This window comes from Coregonus lavaretus (genome assembly GCF_964263955.1).
Source record: "Coregonus lavaretus genome assembly, chromosome: 13".
Lineage (NCBI taxonomy): Eukaryota > Metazoa > Chordata > Actinopteri > Salmoniformes > Salmonidae > Coregonus > Coregonus lavaretus.
Genome location: NC_140000.1, coordinates 4,393,772 through 4,415,145, shown reverse-complemented (window position 1 = coordinate 4,415,145; position 21,374 = coordinate 4,393,772). Strand labels below are relative to the sequence as shown.

Here is a 21,374-nt window from a genome sequence, read left to right as displayed (position 1 = left end):
TTGGTCAGATCCCCCTGGCTCATCGTGATGACATCATAATGGTTTGTTAATATGAATGTAATGTACTGTGTGTGAATGTACTGTATGTGAATGTACTCTGTGGAAAATGTACTCTGTAGAAAATGTACTCTGTGGAAAATGTACTCTGTGGAAAAATATGTACTCTGCGGAAATATGTACTCTGTGAGGAGTACTCTGTGAAAAAATGTACTCTGTGTACACGTACTGTATGTCTACCAGGGAGAATGCAATATACAAATTACAAATGTCTGTTGCGCACGTAGTAAACGGATTTCCTTCTTCTAAAGACACCTACCTTGCTCGTTGAAGTCTATGTTGAAGTTGGGCTCCTGGGCGGCTCTCTTCTTGGTGCCCAGCAGTGTGAGGCTCTTGCAGAGCGGTGCGGTGGCGTTGGAGTACTGACCTGGGGTCAGGTAGTACAGCAGCATGGGCCACAGGACCTGAAGACAGACAGACAGAGGATCAGTCAGGTACTACAGCATGGGCCACAGGACCTGAAGACAGACAGACAGAGGATCAGTCAGGTACAGCAGCATGGGCCACAGGACCTGAAGACAGACAGACAGAGGATCAGTCAGGTACTACAGCATGGGCCACAGCATCTGAAGACAGACAGACAGCTACTACAGCATGGACCACAGCACGTGAAGACAGATGTACAGTAATATCACAACATTGAGTTTGCCTGGTACAATTAAACCAATAGCATAGACAAATGTGCAAACCCATAACTCTAGACATGCTAAATCAAACCCATAACTATAGGCATGCTAAATCAAACCCACAACTATAGGCATGCTAAATCAAACCCAGAACTATAGGCATGCTAAATCAAACCCAGAACTATAGGCATGCTAAATCAAACCCACATCTATAGGCATGCTAAATCAAACCCACATCTATAGGCATGCTAAATCAAACCCACAACTATAGGCATGCTAAATCAAACCCACAACTATATGCATGCTAAATCAAACCCATAACTCTAGACATGCTAAATCAAACCCAGAACTATAGACATGCTAAATCAAACCCAGAACTATAGGCATGCTAAATCAAACCCAGAACTATAGGCATGCTAAATCAAACCCAGAACTATAAATCAAACTCTCTCAAAATATTTCAACTATGATTTGAAACCAATTCTGCAGTCCAACTGTCCATGCAATGAAGACTTCAGCCAGTGGCCAAGAAAGGCAAGAATGCAGTGTAGACACAGAGATTTAATCCAATGAAGGCATGGTAAATCACTGTTCTCTTCGGTCTCTGTCAATGCCTTGTCTAATAGCTTCCAGTGGGAAGTAATACAAGAGACATGTCATCTCAGAGAGTGTTGATGTTGGGAACCGCAAAGGAACAAGTAACTAAGAGCAGAGTGATTGGCTGTAAAACAGACAGGGTGATGCTGTCTTTGGATGTGACGCTGTCACTGTGTCAAGTGTTTATGAGGATCTTCTCTGTCGGTCTCGGCAAGGAAAACAGAGCAGGTTTCCCCCCCCCCCCCCCAAGACATCTGATGATAGTTAATACTTTCCTGACTGAGCTTCTTTACACAAACGTCCATATTATAGCAATCCCACCCTCAACCTCTTCTCACAAGTATTATGTTTGGTGTTAAGTGTGACTTGGCTCCGATGTATTCCAAAGCCGTTTTTACAGCAGGAACAAACATTAAAATGTAATTTGTTCACTGCCTCTATACCTGAAACCATTCGATGAACGACAAAATATGTTTCTGCATCAATATGCTCATCGGATAAATAATGTTCATGTGAGAGAGAAGAAGACAGGCAATAGATTGGAGAGAGAGAGAGAGAGAGAGAGAGAGAGAGAGAGAGAGAGAGAGAGAGAGAGAGAGAGAGAGAGGAGAGAAAAGGAGAGAAAAGGAGAGAGGAGAGAGAAAGAGAGAGAGGAGAGAGAAAGAAAGAAAAGGAGAGAGAGAAAGAAAAGGAGAGAGAGAAAGAGAGAGGAGAGAGAGAGAGAGAAAGAGAGAGAGAGAGAGAGAAAAGGAGAGAAAGAGAGAGAGAGAAAGACAGAGAGTTTTGTTTTCGCTTTTATACAATGTCATGTGTCCTTTTTTTTTTTTTTTTTGTCATTTAGCAGACGCTCTTATCCAGAGCGACATACAGGAGCAATTAGGGTTAAGTGCCTTGCTCAAGGGCACATCGACAGATTTTTCACCTAGTCGGCTCGGGGATTAGAACCAGCGATCTTTCGGTTACTGGCACAACGCTCTTAACCACTAAGCTACCTGCCGCCCTAGTCATGTTGAGACTGGTCTACTACTATTGCTTTAAGTCTTGTTATTCTCATTAATATTATTGTTGTAGTTGCTGTTAATGGTAATCCCATTTCTACAACAACTATTATTATTGCTGTTGGTCCCACCATTTTTGTTATATGTATACTTTGACAATGTAAGTAATTTAACTTGCCATGTCAATAAAGTCTATTGAATTGAGAGAGAGAGAACAGTGAGAAAAACAGAGATACAAAGAGAGAGAGAAAGAGGAAACTGAGAGAGGAGTCTTATCTCCATGCAGTAGACTCACGTCAGTCAGGCGTCCTACAGTCGTAGTGAAGAGGTCAAGTGTGTTGTCACACATGCTCCGCAGCGCCTCATTGGTCACTTCCTCCGGGTCACTGGGGCGCTGGCCTGGACGCTGCAACAAACCAAACCCACACACAGTTCTTTAGAAACACACACACACACACACACACACACCACCATATACAAGTCAGAGTATTTTTTACTGATCCACCATTTACAATGTCATGCGAATCCTTCGCCAAGGATAATGGCTTCAGACCAATAAGTATTGTAGACATGCTAAACGTACATAGTAAGTGTCAGGGAGAGCACAGTGTTGGATGATAAACTTGACCAGCAGGTCTCCTCCCTCCAGCTCCAGGTAACCATGGTGAGCCATGGCACTGATCACCTGGACAACCCTCTTCTTCACCTGCAGGGAGAAACGATAGACAGGTCAGAGGTCAAGTATAACACTAACATTAAAACGTTAAGAAAACATTTTGGGTCGGTTTCCCTGATTAAGCAGGTAATAGCCTATTGAAAGTGGTTTTCAAACCAGGACCAGATTTAATCCATGTCTGAGAATTTAGGCCATTATGTATGATGTGTTCCCCAATGATAAAATGTTTTTTAAATATATATTATTATTTTTTACAGCGTGTGGATATGGGTAATTGAAACGGTCTTTGATTTTATTTTCTATGCCTTTTAGGAGTGAAAACTGCGCCAAAGTGTAACAGTTTAATATTTACACATGGCGTGCGGTTACCTTATTGCTGTGGTCAGCCAGTGGTTGTCTGATGCTGGCCAGGATGAGAAGCTTCTTCGACTCCATAATGGATGCTAGATCACAGACAGGAAGACTTGAGTAACGTCATGAGGTCATTTCATATCAAACAAGTCCTTTTTAAGTACCAGTGATGCTTTCAAATCCAGAGAACGGAGTCACTTAACACTAGAACCTCTAAAGCAGTCATTTTGACTGCTCATTCATTAATTTATTTTATTACTCTGCCATTTTTAAAGTCATGCCTCCCTCTGTCCTTGACTTTTCCTATATAAGTCTATATAACACACGGTCATTGTTAGAATCTTAATATCACAAACAGAATAGGAGTTATAACCAGTTTTAGGAGGGCATGTCATTATTTGAATGGTTTTACACCATAAGTTGGTGTGGGTGTTTTGGATCAGATGGCACGGCTGTACTCGGTGAAAGGAGGCACCCGCCGCTGGCCTGTTGCTTTGTTCTACAACATGCTTGACTTTGCTGCTATCAAAACACACGTGTTCAAGCAGAGCATGAACAACACCATGCCCTATAGAGACTTCATCACTAGTCTGGCATACGAGCTCCGTGAGAGACATGAGGGCCAAGGCAGCAGCAAAGATTCCACGTGAGCTTTTGCGCGAGGCAAATTGCACACATCTCCCGGGGAGGAGACAGTGCCAGGTGGCCAGATGCACAAAGAACAGAACCCAAGACATCTGTGTCACCTGCAAGCGACGTGTTTGTGGGACGTGTTTCAAGCAAATTAAAGTGGCAAAGATTTGTCGACTGTTAGGACAAGGGATAACAGATAAATGAAATCCAACCGATGCCATTGCGTGAAGCACACCATGTAACCACGAGCTGACAATAGTTTACTATTTTTGACTGCAGTCATATCGACACTTATATTATTTATAATGCCATTAATGCTTTTCATCATTTGACAGAGAATTTTGCTGAAAATGCATCTTTGTGTTTGGGACATTTTGTAAAAAAACAACAACAAAAACTTCATAAAAATAAGCTGTTAACGTGGTATCTATTTCATAGTTGTAACAAAGGCACTCCACTAATAAAATTGATTGAACAGTTGAGTTTGTGTTTTTACATATAGCCTACAGTAACAAACTAATGAAAGTGCTATTTTGTTATTTGAAATGAAACAAATAATCGTATTCTAACGTTACCTAACACCTTCATGAACACAACCAAATGATTATTTAGCAATAGCATATATGACATTTATTAATTACACTGTTAGAATGTTGCAGTCAGAATGACCCAGTGGTTCTAGTGTTAAATAGTTACTGTACTGTCTGTATATAAAGGGAGTAAGTTGCTGTACTGTATACAAGAGAGTGAGTAAGTAGTAGTGTCTTTATGAATACTGTAGTGAGTAGTAGTGTCTTTATGAATACTGTAGTGAGTAGTAGTGTCTTTATGAATACTGTAGTGAGTAGTAGTGTCTATATGAATACTGTAGTAAGTAGTAGTGTCTTTCTGAATAATGTAGTGAGTAGTAGTCTTTATGAATACTGTAGTGAGTAGTAGTGTCTTTATGAATACTGTAGTGAGTAGTAGTGTCTTTATGAATACTGTAGTGAGTAGTAGTGTCTTTATGAATACTGTAGTGAGTAGTAGTGTCTTTATGAATACTGTAGTGAGTAGTAGTGTCTTTATGAATACTGTAGTAGTGAGTAGTTGTGTCTATGAATACTGTAGTAGTGAGTAGTATTGTCTATAGGTATACTGTAGTAGTGAGTAGTATTGTCTATAGGTATACTGTAGTAGTGAGTAGTATTGTCTATAGGTATACTGTAGTAGTGAGTAGTAGTGTCTATATGAATACTGTAGTAGTGAGTAGTAGTGTCTATGTATAATGTAGTAGTGTCTATATGTATACTGTAGTAGTGAGTAGTAGTGTCTACATATACAGTGCATTCAGAAGTATTCAGATCCCTTGACTTTATCCACGTTTTGTTACATTACAGCTTTATTCTAAAATGGATAAAATAAATTATTCAGTCTATACACAATAACCCATAATGACAAAGCGAAAACAGGTTTAGAATTTGCAAATGTATTACATTTTTTTTTTTTTAAATACCTTATTCATATAAGTATTCAGACCCTTTGATATGAGACTCGAAGTTGAGCTCAGGCGCATCCTGTTTCCATTGATCATCCTTGAGATGTTTCTATAACTTGATTGGAGTCCACCTGTGGCAAATTCAATTGATTGGATATGATTTGGAAAGGTACACACACACCTGTCTATATAAGGTCCATGAGGTCGAAGGAATTGTCCGTAGAGCTCAGAGACAGCATTGTGTCGAGGCACAGATCCAGGGAAGGGTACCAAACATTTCTGCAGCATTGAAGGTCCAAGAACACAGTGGCCTCCATCAACCACCAAGACTCTTCCTAGAGCTGGCCGCCCAGCCAAACTGAGCAATTGGAGGAGAAGGGCCTTGGTCAGGGAGGTGACCAAGAACCCGATGGTCACTCTGACAGAGCTCCAGATTTCCTCTGTGGAGATGGGAGAAACTTCCAGAAGGACAACCATCTCTGCAGCACTCCACCAATCAGGCCTTTATGGTAGGTTGGCCAGATGGAAGCCACTCCTCAGTAAAAGGCACATGACAGCCCGCTTGTAGTTTGCCAAAATGCACCTAAAGACTCTCAGACCATGAGAAACAAGATTCTCTGGTCTGATGAAACCAAGATTGAACTCTTTGGCCTGAATGCCAAGCGGGGATTTTTCAGCGGCAGGAACTGGGAGACTAGTCAGGATCGAGGGAAATATGAACGGAGCAAAGTACAGGGAGATCCTTGATGAAAACCTGCTCCAGAGCGCTCAGGACCTCAGACTGGGGTGAAGGTTCACCTTCCAACAGGTCAACGACCCTACGCACACAGCCAAGACAACGCAGGAGAGGCTTTGGGACAAGTCTCTGAATCTCCTTGAGTAGCCCAGCCAAAGCCCAGACTTGAACCCGATCGAACATCTCTGGAGAGAACTGAAAATAGCTGTGCAGCGACGCTCCCCATCCAACCTGCCAGAGCTTGAGAGGATCTGCAGAGAAGAATGGAAGAAACTCCCCAAATAAAGGTGTGCAAAGCTTGTAGTGTCATACGGGCGGCAGGTAGCTTAGTGGTTAAGAGCGTTGTGCCAGTAACCGAAAGGTTGCTGGTTCTAATCCCCGAGCCGACTAGGTGAAAAATCTGTCGATGTGCCCTTGAGCAAGGCACTTAACCCTAATTGCTCCTGTAAGTCGCTCTGGATAAGAGCGTCTGATAAATGACTAAAAAAAAAGTTAAAAAATAATAATAATACTCAAGAAGATTTGAGGGTGTAATCGCTGCCAAAGGTTCTTCAACAAAGTACTGAGTAAAGGGTCTGAATACTTATGTAAATGTGATATTTCCATTATTATTTTTTTATATACATTTCCAAAAATGTCTAAAAACCTGGGGTATTGTGTGTAGATTATGGGGTATTGTGTGTAGATTGATGAGGGAAATAAACAATTTAATCTATTTTAGAATAAGGCTGTAACGTAACAAAATGTGGAAAAAGTCAAGGGGTCTGAATACTTTCCGAATGCACTGTATATATACACAAACTGTAGTAAGTTAGTAGTATATATATACAGTGGGGAGAACAAGTATTTGATACACTGCCGATTTTGCAGGTTTTCCTACTTACAAAGCATGTAGAGGTATGTAATTTTTATCATAGGTACACTTCAACTGTGAGAGACGGAATCTAAAACAAAAATCCAGAAAATCACATTGTATGATTAAGTACTTAATTTGCATTTTATTGCATGACATAAGTATTTGATACATCAGAAAAGCAGAACTTAATATTTGGTACAGAAACCTTTGTTTGCAATTACAGAGATCATACGTTTCCTGTAGGTCTTGACCAGGTTTGCACACACTGCAGCTGGGATTTTGGCCCACTCCTCCATACAGACCTTCTCCAGATCCTTCAGGTTTCGGGGCTGTCGCTGGGCAATACGGACTTTCAGCTCCCTCCAAAGATTTTCTATTGGGTTCAGGTCTGGAGACTGGCTAGGCCACTCCAGGACCTTGAGATGCTTCTTACGGAGCCACTCCTTAGTTGCCCTGGCTGTGTGTTTCGGGTCGTTGTCATGCTGGAAGACCCAGCCACGACCCATCTTATAATAACATAATAATATGCCATTTCAGCAGACGCTTTTATTCAAAGCGACTTACAGTCATGCGTGCATACATTTAGCTACAGAGGACCACAGAGGATCTTCAATGCTCTTACTGAGGGAAGGAGGTTGTTGGCCAAGATCTCACGATACATGGCCCCATCCATCCTCCCCTCAATACGGTGCAGTCATCCTGTCCCCTTTGCAGAAAAGCATCCCCAAAGAATGATGTTTCCACCTCCATGCTTCACGGTTGGGATGGTGTTCTTGGGGTTGTACTCATCCTTCTTCTTCCTCCAAACACGGCGAGTGGAGTTTAGACCAAAAAGCTCTATTTTTGTCTCATCAGACCACATGATCTTCTCCCATTCCTCCTCTGGATCATGCAGATGGTCATTGGCAAACTTCAGACGGGCCTGGACATGCGCTGGCTTGAGTAGGGGGACCTTGCGTGCGCTGCAGGATTTTAATCCATGACGGCGTAGTGTGTTACTAATGGTTTTCTTTGAGACTGTGGTCCAAGCTCTCTTCAGGTCATTGACCAGGTCCTGCCGTGTAGTTCTGGGCTGATCCCTCACCTTCCTCATGATCATTGATGCCACACGAGGTGAGATCTTGCATGGAGCCCCAGACCGAGGGTGATTGACCGTCATCTTGAACTTCTTCCATTTTCTAACAATTGCGCCAACAGTTGTTGCCTTCTCACCAAGCTGCTTGCCTATTGTCCTGTAGCCCATCCCAGCCTTGTGCAGGTCTACAATTGTATCCCTGATGTCCTTACACAGCTCTCTGGTCTTGGCCATTGTGGAGAGGTTGGAGTCTGTTTTATTGAGTGTGTGGACAGGTGTCTTTTATACAGGTAACGAGTTCAAACAGGTGCAGTTAATACAGGTAATGAGTGGAGAACAGGAGGGCTTCTTAAAGAAAAACTAACAGGTCTGTCAGAGCTGGAATTCTTACTGGTTGGTAGGTGATCAAATACTTATGTCATGCAATAAAATGCAAATGAATTACTTAAAAATCATACAATGTGATTTTCTGGATTTTTGTTTTAGATTCCGTCTCTCACAGTTGAAGTGTACCTATGATAAAAATTACAGACCTCTACATGCTTTGTAAGTAGGAAAACCTGCAAAATCGGTAGTGTATCAAATACTTGTTCTCCCCACTGTATATACACACACACACACACACACACACACACACACACACAGTTGTGGAAAAAATTAAGAGACCACTGCAAATGTTTCTTAAATCAGCATCTCTACATGTATGACAGCCATTCCATTCCAGCGTCTGTTGAATTCCAACACAGGCACACATCATTCTACTGAATTAGGTACTGATTAGGTGATCACATGAACCAAATCTTATTTAACGAGGAAAAGTATAAAAACCACTGCTGTGGTCATCACTATCCTCTTGCAATAGGACCAGCTGGATGGCAAAAACAGTGCTAATAGTACCTCAAAAGTAATATTAATCAAAAAATAACTATTGACCATGCCAAAAGAGTTGAAAGGAAAGTTTTGAGTGAGGAAAAGAAGGGTTCAATTCTGGCTTTACTGGCAGAGGGATACAGTGAGTGTCAGGTTGCTTCCATCCTTAAAATTTCAAAGACGGTGGTTCATAAGAACAAGGTCAAGCAGCAGACATTGGGGACAACAAAGCTACAGACCGGCAGAGGGCGAAAACGACTCTCTACTGACCGGGATGACCGCCAACTCATTTGAATGTCACTCAACAACTGTAGGATGACATCAAGTGACCTACAAAAAGAATGGCAAACGGCAGCTGGGGTGAAGTGCACGGCGAGGACGGTTCGAAACAGGCTCCTAGGAGCAGGGCTGAAGTCGTGCAAAGCTAGAAAAAATCCCTTCATCAATGAGAAGCAAAGAAGAGCCAGGCTGAGGTTTGCAAAAGACCATAAGGATTGGACCGTAGAGGACTGGAGTAAGGTCATCTTCTCTGATGAGTCCAATTTTCAGCTTTGCCCAACACCTGGTCGTCTAATGGTTAGACGGAGACCTGGAGAGGCCTACAAGCCACAACGTCTCGCACCCACTGTGAAATTTGGTGGAGGATCGGTGATGATCTGGGGGTGCTTCAGCAAGGCTGGAATCGGGCAGATTTGTCTTTGTGAAGGACGCATGAATCAAGCCACGTACAAGGTTGTCCTGGATGAAAACTTGCTTCCTTTTGCTCTGACATTGTTCCCCAACTCGGAGGATTGGTTTTTCCAGCAGGACAATGCGCCATGCCACACAGCCAGGTCAATCAAGGTGTGGATGGAGGACCACCAGATCAAGACCCTGTCATGGCCAGCCCAATCTCCAGACCTGAACCCCATTGAAAACTTCTGGAATGTGATCAAGAGGAAGATGGATGGTCACAAGCCATCAAACAAAGCCGAGCTGCTTGAATTTTTGCGCCAGGAGTGGCATAAAGTCACCAAACATCAATGTGAAAGACTGGTGGAGAGCATGCCAAGACGCATGAAAGCTGTGATTGAAAATTAGGGTTATTCCACCAAATATTGATTTCTGAACTCTTCTTAAGTTAAAACATTAGTATTGTGTTGTTTAAAAATGAACATGAACTTATTTTCTTTGCATTATTCGAGGTCTGACAACACTGCATATTTTTTGTTATTTTGACCAGATGTAATTTTCTGCAAATAAATGCTCTAAATGACAATATTTCTATTTGGAATTTGGGAGAAATGTTGTCAGTAGTTCATAGAATAAAACAAAAATGTTATTTTTACCCAAAAACATACCTATAAATAGTAAAACCAGAGAAACTGATAATTTTGCAGTGGTCTCTTAATTTTTTCCGCGGATGGATGGATGGATGGATGGATGTATGTATGTATGTATGTATATATACATACATACATACATACACACACACTGTAGTAAGTGCCTCCTGTCCTGTGTAGACAGACCCGAGCCAGACTAACTAGCAGTCTTACTGGAGGAGTTGATGAGGTGTCGGAGCACGGCCAGGGAGCCCATGCGGTTCCTCTCATTACTGTTCTCCAGTTTCTGAAGCACAAACATGATCAGCCGGTCTGGGAAGGTGTTGGCTGCGGAGGAAGGAAGCGTACGGCACAGAGTCAGACGAGTGCTTAAAGTTTAAACACATTTACCCCGGAGTGAAGTCACACCATCTAAAATCTAATCATGAATTATCTCATTACAGGAGGACATGGTGTCCATCATGTAGTTTCCCTGCAGCAGCTCCAAGTTCTAAAATAACAAAGACTTTGTTCACAACGGCACCCTATTCCCTTTATAGTGCACTACTTTTCACCAGGACTCATAGGGTTCCGGTCAAAAGTAGTGCACTATATAGAGAGTAGGGTGCCACTTGAGACACAGCCAGAGTTTAGTATTGGTTGAAGAGGGAAAACAGTCTGGAACTCTGAACATAGTACTGTACTAGGCCTATATACCATATATGTACAGTGAGGGAAAGAAGTATTTGATCCCCTGCTGATTTTGTACGTTTGCCCACTGACAAAGAAATGATCAGTCTATAATTTTAATGGTAGGTTTATTTGAACAGTGAGAGACAGAATAACAACAAAATAATCCAGAAAAACGCATGTTAATTTTTTTTTACATTGATTTGCATTTTAATGAGGGAAATAAGTATTTGACCCCCTCTCAATCAGAAAGATTTCTGGCTCCCAGGTGTCTTTTATACAGGTAACGAGCTGAGATTAGGAGCACACTCTTAAAGCGTGTGCTCCTAATCTCAGCTTGTTACCTGTATAAAAGACACCTGTCCACAGAAGCAATCAATCAATCAGATTCCAAACTCTCCACCATGGCCAAGACCAAAGAGCTCTCCAAGGATGTCAGGGACAAGATTGTAGACCTACACAAGGCTGGAATGGGCTACAAGATCATCGCCAAGCAGCTTGGTGAGAAGGTGACAACAGTTGGTGCGATTATTCGCAAATGGAAGAAACACAAAAGAACTGTCAATCTCCCTCGGCCTGGGGCTCCATGCAAGAGGAATCAGCCCAGAACTACACGGGAGGATCTTGTCAATGATCTCAAGGCAGCTGGGACCATAGTCACCAAGAAAACAATTGGTAGCACACTACACCGTGAAGGACTGAAATACTGCAGCGCCCGCAAGGTCCCCCTGCTCAAGAAAGCACATATACAGGCCCGTCTGAAGTTTGCCAATGAACATCTGAATGATTCAGAGGAGAACTGGGTGAAAGTGTTGTGGTCAGATGAGACCAAAATCGAGCTCTTTGGCATCAACTCAACTCGCCGTGTTTGGAGGAGGAGGAACGCTGCCTATGACCCCAAGAACACCATCAAATATGGAGGTGGAAACATTATGCTTTGGGGGTGTTTTTCTGCTAAGGGGACAGGACAACTTCACCGCATCAAAGGGACGATGGACAGGGCCATGTACCGTCAAATCTTGGGTGAGAACCTCCTTCCCTCAGCCAGGGCATTGAAAATGGCTCATGGATGGGTATTCCAGCATGACAATGACCCAAAACACACAGCCAAGGCAACAAAGGAGTGGCTCAAGAAGAGGCACATTAAGGTCCTGGAGTGGCCTAGCCAATCTCCAGACCTTAATCCCATAGAAAATCTGTGGAGGGAGCTGAAGGTTCGAGTTGCCAAACGTCAGCCTTGAAACCTTAATGACTTGGAGAAGATCTGCAAAGAGGAGTGGGACAAAATCCCTCCTGAGATGTGTGCAAACCTGGTGGCCAACTACAAGAAACGTCTGACCTCTGTGATTGCCAACAAGGGTTTTGCCACCAAGTACTAAGTCATGTTTAGCAGAGGGGTCAAATACTTATTTCCCTCATTAAAATGCAAATCAATTTATAACATTTTTGACATGCATTTTTCTGGATTTTTTTGTTGTTATTCTGTCTCTCACTGTTCAAATAAACCTACCATTAAAATTATAGACTGATCATGTCTTTGTCAATGGGCAAACGTACAAAATCAGCAGGGGATCAAATACTTTTTTCCCTCACTGTAGGTAACAGCACCAATTAATACTGGTATTCTACAATTCCATTATCAGTTTTATATTATAAACTGGGTGGTTCGTGCCCTGAATGCTGATTGGCTGACAAATATATCAGACCATATACCACGGGTATGACAAAACATTTATTTTTACTGCTCTAATTACATTGGTAACCAGTGTATAATAGCAATAAGGCACCTCTGGGGTTTGTAGTATATGGCTAAGGGCTGTATGCAGGCACTCCACGTTGCGTCGTACGTAAGAACAGCCCTTAGCCGTGGTATATCGGCCATATACCACACTCCCTCTGACCTTATTGCTTAATTATACAATGTAATGGAAATTACCCAGATCATCTGAAAATGTATATATAGGCCCAGAGAGTAATATTTAGACGCAAGCACACAGTCCAAACAGTGATGACCGGCCCCTCATTAAATCCTTCTACACGTTGCAGCCAAAGGTCTACAAGCCCAACTCCATAACTTGGAAGAGCAGTAAAAGTCAGACGTTTGGCATATTGCTACAGCAGCAGTGTGTCTGTGTGGCAGGAGGACTTTAATCCCTCCCTCCCCAACAGGCAGCAACATGACCACTGGATTACAACAACACACACTGGTCCACTGACTGGACTAACAAAGACCAGGTCAAGGGGCCTGTTCTAGAACCTTCAGATTAAAAATATATTGGGTAGAACAGTTGTGATTGTCATGTCGAATAAGGAATCGTTCAATGCGTTTCTATCTGCAACATTTACTTCATTGACTACAACACTGACCTCTCAATCTAATAAACCTAGAGACAAAACACACACACGCATTATTGAAGAACAGAAAACCAACCTAGAATGCTGAAGCATCTTAATACCTCGTTGTGATTTTTCACCGTCGGTGGGTTGCTGTAGTCAACAGGTGCGCAAACCTGGAGGGAACACAAAATGATAATTACTGTACATGAAGGTACAATAACTCTTATTCATACTAATCAACCAATCCATATTGAAAAGTATGTTTGTTCTTGATTCAATCTAACTGATGTTGACTTAAGTGCAATCAAACCAACGCATCGTGGACATTTCAAAGTCAGTGGATTGGCATAGGGTGAGTCACAAACAATGTGACTACAACAGGAAGTGATTTATTATGCATCCTGACAACAGGAAGTGATTTATTATGTATCCTGACAACAGGAAGTGATTTATTATGTATCCTGACAACAGGAAGTGATTTATTATGTATCCTGACAACAGGAAGTGATTTATTATGTATCCTGTCATTGAGAACCATTATAGTCAGTCTCTAGTATGACTAGCTGTGTTAAATACAGAAAAACATCCTATTGTCATTGAGCAAACAGCCCAGGCGGAGTGACAGAACGTGTTGTAAGAAGCCTGTGTGTTCCAAGGTAGTACTTTCAAATCAAATGTTATTAGTTACATACACAGTTTACAGCATGTGTAAAAGGTGCAGTGAAATGCTTGCTTGCTAGCTCCTTCAACATCGCAGTACAATCATCTGCTTTTAATTTGTTTGTACCTTACTTGTGGAATAATCTCCAAGGCTCTCTAAAATTGGATGAATTGGTGCCTCTAGGGCAATTCTAAAGGCTGATTGAGGACCTTTTTCATGAAGGATGTGTTTGTTTTCTGTGATTGTGTTTTGCTTTTCATGTATGTGATGTGTATAGTGATGTGTGGAATGTGTATTGATGTGTATAGTGATGTGTGGAATGTGTATTGATGTGTATAGTGATGTGTAGAATGTGTATTGATGTGTATAGTGATGTGTAGAATGTGTATAGTGATGAGTATAATTGTGTATTGATGTGTATAGTGATGTGTATAATGTGTATTGATGTGTATACAGGGCTCCTCTGAAAAAGACACCTTGGTCTCAGGATGACTCCCTGTCAAAATAAAGGTTAAATAAATGAAAAATCTATAATCAATCATTTAAAAAAAGTATATATAAAATAAAGTTAGAAGAATGCAGTCGTGTTCATATGTTGTCAGTGTACTGTACTGTCACTTTGCCGTACCTGCTGGTGTAGAGTAGTGAGCAGGCTGTCGATCTGCGTCTCCAGAACTCTGCTGCCCATGTTCACAGAAGCATCCAGAACTTGACACAGGCTCTGCAGGGGAGGTGAAATCAACATGAGCTGATTAGTGAGCAGAGCGGACAGTGTTGGGAAACGGACTAAAACACTGCTACAGGACTGATGAATGACATTGAGAGTAAGACTCCATTAAATAAGTAATTTAAGTCCCAATCAACATAAATACCATATTGGCAGACTGTGGAGTACCCTGGTCTAGCTTAAATCACTACATCAACATAAATACCATAGTGGCAGACTGCGGAGTACCCTGGTCTAGCTTAAATCACTACATCAACATAAATACCATAGTGGCAGACTGCGGAGTACCCTGGTCTAGCTTAAATCACTACATCAACATAAATACCATAGTGGCAGACTGCGGAGTACCCTGGTCTAGCTTAAATCACTACATCAACATAAATACCATAGTGGCAGACTGCGGAGTACCCTGGTCTAGCTTAAATCACTACATCAACATAAATACCATAGTGGCAGACTGCGGAGTACCCTGGTCTAGCTTAAATCACTACATCAACATAAATACCATAGTGGCAGACTGCGGAGTACCCTGGTCTAGCTAAAATCACTACATCAACATAAATACCATAGTGGCAGACTGCAGAGTACCCTGGTCTATCATAAATCACTACATCAACATAAATACCATAGTGGCAGACTGCAGAGTACCCTGGTCCATCTTTAATCACTATATCAACATAAATACCATAGTGGCAGACTGCAGAGTACCCTGGTCTATCGTTAATCACTATATCAACATAAATACCATAGTGGCAGACTGCAGAGTACCCTGGTCTAGATTTAATCACTACATCAACATAAATACCATAGTGCCCGACTTCAGACGAGGGTACTCTGCATCGGTATGTGCTTCAGTCAACGCCACAGCTAACTATCATTGTTATGCCAAGAAAACCAGAAAATTAGATGTCTTGGCATGAGAATATGACAAGCATACCGGTATGGGCCTACCTGTTTGACATGACAAGCATACCTGTATGGGCCTACCTGTATGGGCCTACCTGTATGGGCCTACCTGTTTGACATGACACTGCCAGGTCAGAAGAGTTAGCTAAACTATTACACACAGATCTGGACCAGACTGCTGAACTCTCTGAGTGCCTCCCATCTGGCACTCTATTCCCTATATAGAACACCAGCAGCAGTCATTAGAGGCCTACCTACCTTACTGATGACGTAATGCTCGGTGTTCTTCTTGTACAGGGAGAGGATTGTGGGAATGAGTTTGGGAAGCTGCTCCTCCAGTTTATCATGGGCCATCAGGTGACTCATGGATCCCACTGCTTCTGCCACTGTTAGTCGTAGCTACAGCCCCAGCCAGGTAGAGAAAAACAACAGTTAGTCGTAGCTACAGCCCCAGCCAGGTAGAGAAAAACAACAGTTAGTCGTAGCTACAGCCCCAGCCAGGTAGAGAAAAACAACAGTTAGTCGTAGCTACAGCCCCAGCCAGGTAGAGAAAAACAACAGTTAGTCGTAGCTACAGCCCCAGCCAGGTAGAGAAAAACAACAGTTAGTCGTAGCTACAGCCCCAGCCAGGTAGAGAAAAACAACACTAGGACTGGGTCTATTCTCTACAGTGTACTATTTTTGACCAGATCTAGCAGCATCAGTTTTCACCAGAACCCTATGGGCCCTGGCCAAAAGCAGTGCACTCTATAGGGAACAGGGTTCTATGGGCCCTGGCCAAAAGCAGTGCACTCTATAGGGAACAGGGTTCTATGGGCCCTGGCCAAAAGCAGTGCACTCTATAGGGAACAGGGTTCTATGGGCCCTGGCCAAAAGCAGTGCACTCTATAGGGAACAGGGTTCTATGGGCCCTGGCCAAAAGCAGTGCACTCTATAGGGAACAGGGGTGTCAAACTCATTCCATGGAGGGCCTAGAGTCTGCGGGTTTTTGGTTTTTCCTCTCAAGACCTCGACAACCAGGTGAAGAGTTATTTCCTAATGAGTGACCTTAAATTCATCAATCAAGTACAAGGGAGGAGCGAAATCCTGCAGAAACTCGGCGCTCCGTGGAATGAGTTTGACACGTGATTTAGGGAATATGAAGCCATTTGGGACACAGCCAATCACTGGAAAAACGTTTTAATCAACTGAGTCCACATCTAACTGAAGCAGAAATCTTTTTATTAATGCGGGTGCAGAGACGGGGAGTAATCTGACTTTTGGCATTCTCAAAAATAAAGACATCAGCAGTTATGCTGCAGTTGCTCTGTGGTTAATCATTTCAAAACCAAAATGGAGGAATGCAGAGTATATGAACAGATTACAGATAAGGGACTATTTATTTCCCACAAGCCTAGACCGACTTCTACTGTGGTTATTATGTCCTCTACTCAGAAACCTAAAGAAAACCTTTCTACATAACCTTGCAGAGAATTAACCAGGCAAATATGTCCAGGAAACTCTCCTAAATGTTGAAATCATCTGATATCAATCATTGACCTGGCTCTGCCTGTAGACCTCTCCCTTCTCTTCCCTATAATACCAGCACACAGTCAAAGGGGTTGCTTTCATCATGATATCCCTACAACAGAGGGACGGTTGAGACAGAAATGTAATTAGGACAAATTGGTTTCGTGCTCCTCCTAATGTAATGTGGTGTACCTTGGATTCCCTGCTCTGGAGCCAGTTGCAGTAGAGGATGTCGTAAGCTGCGTAGATCTCGCTGGAGAACGTGTCCTTTCTCACAGTCGGGTCAGGAGCTTTGTCCAGGTTGGCTAGGTACTCCAGGATGCTCTCACTGAAGTGGGACAGAGCTGGGAGAAGGAAAGAGAGAGACAGACACAGAAAGAGAGAGACAGAGAGAGCGAGAGCGAGAGACAGATGGTAATCCCATTTCCACTACTTCTATTATTATTGCTGTTGGTCCCACCATTTTTGTTATATGTATACTTTGACAATGTAAGTAATTTAACTTGCCATGTCAATAAAGTCTATTGAATTAAATTGAATTGAAAGAGAGAGACAGTGACGGAGAGAGAGAGAGAGAGAGAGAGAGAGACAGAGAGAGAGAGAGACAGAGAGACAGAGGTCTATAGGCTGGGTCTGGTAATGTATGTTTAATCATGTATAATAATGCTACAGTATGTTGGCTACAGTGCATCTACTCCTACCAGAGGAGAACACCCACTTCATGTTGTCCTGCTTGGTCATGCCCAGCATTGGGAGCATGGTGCCCAAGATGGCATTGAGAAATGGCACCATACCATAAACTGTCAACAAAAGTAAGATTAGAGGTTAGACTCTACCGCTATTACACTGCCAAGAGATATCTAGAAACAATTTGAAAAACACTGAGGGGGAATAGTCTTGATCTGTAAAATCACAAACAAAGGCTTCTCAGAAGCTAGGTGACAGGATGTAAAGGATCCGTTAGCAGCCTTTTAGGCAGCTCTATACTGTGCGCTTGACACCATTGTGTATGGTGTTTGCCTACCATTGGATTCAGAGAGGCTTGCTAATGTTTGGACCACAAAGAAATGAGGCAGGACCCCTGGCTGGAACTTGCTGAGGATTTCCTCCATGATGTCATTGATGTACTTGTTTCCCACAGCAACCAGAATATTGCTGGCTGCCTGTTGCCAATCAGGTACAACATCCTGTAAAAACATGAAAACTGAGCTGTTGAATCAAACCCTAGGCCATACTTTTTGTATTGTATACATGAGAACAAACATATACTGTTCAGTGTTCAGATTGATGCAATGGCCTCTATGTTAGAATAACCATTGATAAATCCAGTACTTTGTCAGAGGAATAACTAGATTACGTGCAATATTAGGCTAAAAGCACAAAGTTGGTAATTGAATTTCTATATTTCAGTTCAGACCAGAATAACTAAATCATCAGAAACAATCTTACCTTTGATCGAGTCATTTCATCAGAGGCCAAAGAAATGATGCTTTTGATTTTCGGGTAACTGATGTCGTCTATCTTGGTCTTCACAATTAGCTCAATCGTCTGCAGTATAACAACTCTGTGCCCAACTACAAGCTGCAGGAAAATAAGGTTAAATTGTAAATCACTTCAAACACAGGCCTTAAGTCAACATTCATTAACGTTAACACGGTGACCTGTATGAAAAGTCTCTCCCATACAGTATATTTCATAATCTCTTTTGTATTCATATCATTGGAGTAGCACATGCAGAGTCACAGTCTTCAGAGAAGTGATAAGGTCTCCAGCTTCTGGCAGGATGTGTGTTAATTCTTCATGTTAGACCATATCACATCCTAATGCAATCTTCTATTATGTCTTATTGTTGTTGCATTGTCGAGAAGGAACCTGCAAGTAAGCATTTCCTTTGACGATGTATACCATGCGTATCCCATGCATACGACTAATAAAACTTGAAACCTTCTCTCTAGCATTGTGATGAAATCTGCAGCACAGAGCAGCATTGGTGCTGTCTGAAATTGCCATTGCATCAGAGGGCTATGGTCACACAGTACAGTAGCTTTCTTCTCATAACCAAGAACCCTTTCACTTCTCATTTGCAATGTTCTGAGAGTGAAAGTTACATCAAAAATGGTGACAGGACAGATAAATGGCTGAATTTAAGAGGGACGACACCTCTAAAACAGAACTAGAAATCTATGCTGTTCTTTCAAGTACAATGGAAACAATATAACATAATTATATTGTTAGCCAGGCAAGGTAACGCAGAACAGCTTTTACCTGGCCAGCATTGAGCCCCACCTACCTCATCACAAATACAGACAGACACAGATAGCCTACACACATAGGCCACATTCACTGCCACACATCACGTTCTGCAGAAATTGCTAATGAGTCTGGGGGATTTCTACTATAGTGTTCCAGTCACAGCTCCACACAGTAGTTAATCAACAGTCAGAAGCAGTAGTAGTAGTGGTGGTAGTGTCTGACCTTGGGGTGTTTGACCAGGTAGTCCTGGCACATGGACAGGACCTTGTTAGGCTGCTGCTTCCCCAGGGTCAGTATGGACTTCCTGACCTGCTCCCTGACCACCGGGTCCTTGTCATTGGCTGAATCCAGCAGGGCCAGGGTCACCTCTGGTGGGGAGAGAACACAGCAGGATAGACGGGGAGGAGTGAGAGAATACAGGATAGACGGGGAGGAGTGAGAGAATACAGGATAGACGGGGAGGAGTGAGAGAATACAGGATAGACAGGGAGGAGTGAGACACAAATGAGACCTGGGTTCTATACATTCCACCAAACAGTTGCAAAACGAGAGTTTCTATTGGACAAATTCAGGTAGGTCTCTCACTGTTTCGCTTCCAATTAAGAAACAGTTTTCAACAGAATCACCATTCGCTAGGGCAGAATGTTGTGGAACACTCAGATAAAATATAAATATATTGTGTAGATTATGCCTCTCTGACCAAAAACAAATAATTATGCAAGGGATAGCCCATATCAAGAGGCAATGGCATAAGGACATGAAGATGAATAAAGGTCACTCACGCTCCACGTCTGACTCCTCCATAGCGCCTGTCTGAAGGCTGGGACTGGAGATATTTAGGATTTCATGTGGTGGTTCGAAGGGTTAAAACGTGTTAATCTGGTTTTACCACACTGCAAAGAAAGAAAACATGCATGCATGACATGTCAAAGTATGTAGCCTATGGTAATAGTAGGGCGAATAGATAGAACGCCAACACAATGTGATTGTTATTTATGTGCTTAAAACGGTGCAATCTCCATCATATTCTCACTGGCAATGATGCGCAGTAACATCATGACTAGCTCAGTTGCATCACTTTATGTGGCAACTTTAAGACTAGCGCAAATAGCCACATCACATGTCCTATGCTGGATACAAACAAACTGAATTGCAACAGACAGTGGCAGTGCATGACAAAGTAAAACAACTTAACTAGCTATCAAATGGTAACAAGCCGGACCCTGAAAACAGTCAGAGAGAAGTGCAGCACTTCCTTGTCAGACCAAGACCTGTTTTTCTTGGTTGGGATATTACTGTAGCTAAATGAGCTATTCCACATGGTCTCCGCTGGTATGTGGTTAATAGCATGGATGTTGTCAATATGCTATAATTGAATACGTGAAATGTCATCGACCTAAATTGTCCATTGCTACAGGTGACAGCTAGCCAGCTCTGTTTCGGACTGAGCCAGAAGGGCAAACTCTGTAACAGAGTTAGCTAGCTGTCACCAGTAGCAATGGACAATGTAGGTCGATGACATTTCACGTATTCAATTATAGTATATTGATAACATCCATATTGTTAACCACATTTGGAATGACGATTAGAACGTCGTTAAATGCAGCAAAGTCGGCTCCCCACCTTTCGAACAACCCGTCTGGCAGACTGGCTCGCTTGTTAGCTAACTAGCTATCAAGCTAGCTACACACAAATGCAAGGATGAACCTCCTCACGCGCAGTAATCCAGTGAAGATGTGATGTATGTTGTCCGATACTTATCTAACTAACTGTCTTTCAATGTGATTTTGTCATTTTTCCTCAATGCAAAGAGAGACACTTGTTAGCATCCACTAGCTAGATTAGCTCTATGCCACTGCAACGCATCGCAGGTAAACACGCCTAATCATGTGCTTCGAGTCAGTGTGGGCGTGACTTCGACAGGAGTTGAGCTGATTCAATGATTCTTATACATGTGATAGATCACTGACTGGACATCACGAGGTACGTGAGATTTCACTTTTCTGTACATGTTGCAACTTTATAGCCATAGGAAAGT

The 21,374-nt window shown here is 42.4% G+C and overlaps 1 protein-coding gene across 1 annotated transcript in view; it reads right to left on the bottom strand.

Moving 5' to 3' along the window:
* The window catches only part of LOC311140817 (maestro heat-like repeat-containing protein family member 1), a 56,444-nt gene extending 35,237 nt beyond the window's left edge, over window positions 1-21,207 (bottom strand). The window contains exons 1-15 of the mRNA XM_084176056.1: window positions 20,960-21,207; window positions 20,119-20,229; window positions 19,559-19,704; window positions 18,533-18,664; window positions 18,108-18,270; window positions 17,785-17,883; window positions 17,276-17,427; window positions 15,833-15,973; window positions 14,570-14,662; window positions 13,375-13,453; window positions 10,488-10,601; window positions 3,324-3,397; window positions 2,862-2,984; window positions 2,574-2,684; window positions 317-461 (exon numbers count right to left, since the gene is read on the bottom strand). Of these exons, the coding sequence (XP_084032182.1) occupies window positions 317-461; window positions 2,574-2,684; window positions 2,862-2,984; window positions 3,324-3,397; window positions 10,488-10,601; window positions 13,375-13,453; window positions 14,570-14,662; window positions 15,833-15,973; window positions 17,276-17,427; window positions 17,785-17,883; window positions 18,108-18,270; window positions 18,533-18,664; window positions 19,559-19,704; window positions 20,119-20,140 (1,594 nt within the window). The 5' untranslated portion in view covers window positions 20,141-20,229; window positions 20,960-21,207. The remainder of the gene's footprint in view (window positions 1-316; window positions 462-2,573; window positions 2,685-2,861; window positions 2,985-3,323; window positions 3,398-10,487; window positions 10,602-13,374; window positions 13,454-14,569; window positions 14,663-15,832; window positions 15,974-17,275; window positions 17,428-17,784; window positions 17,884-18,107; window positions 18,271-18,532; window positions 18,665-19,558; window positions 19,705-20,118; window positions 20,230-20,959) is intronic.
* Window positions 21,208-21,374: the final 167 nt, after the last annotated feature.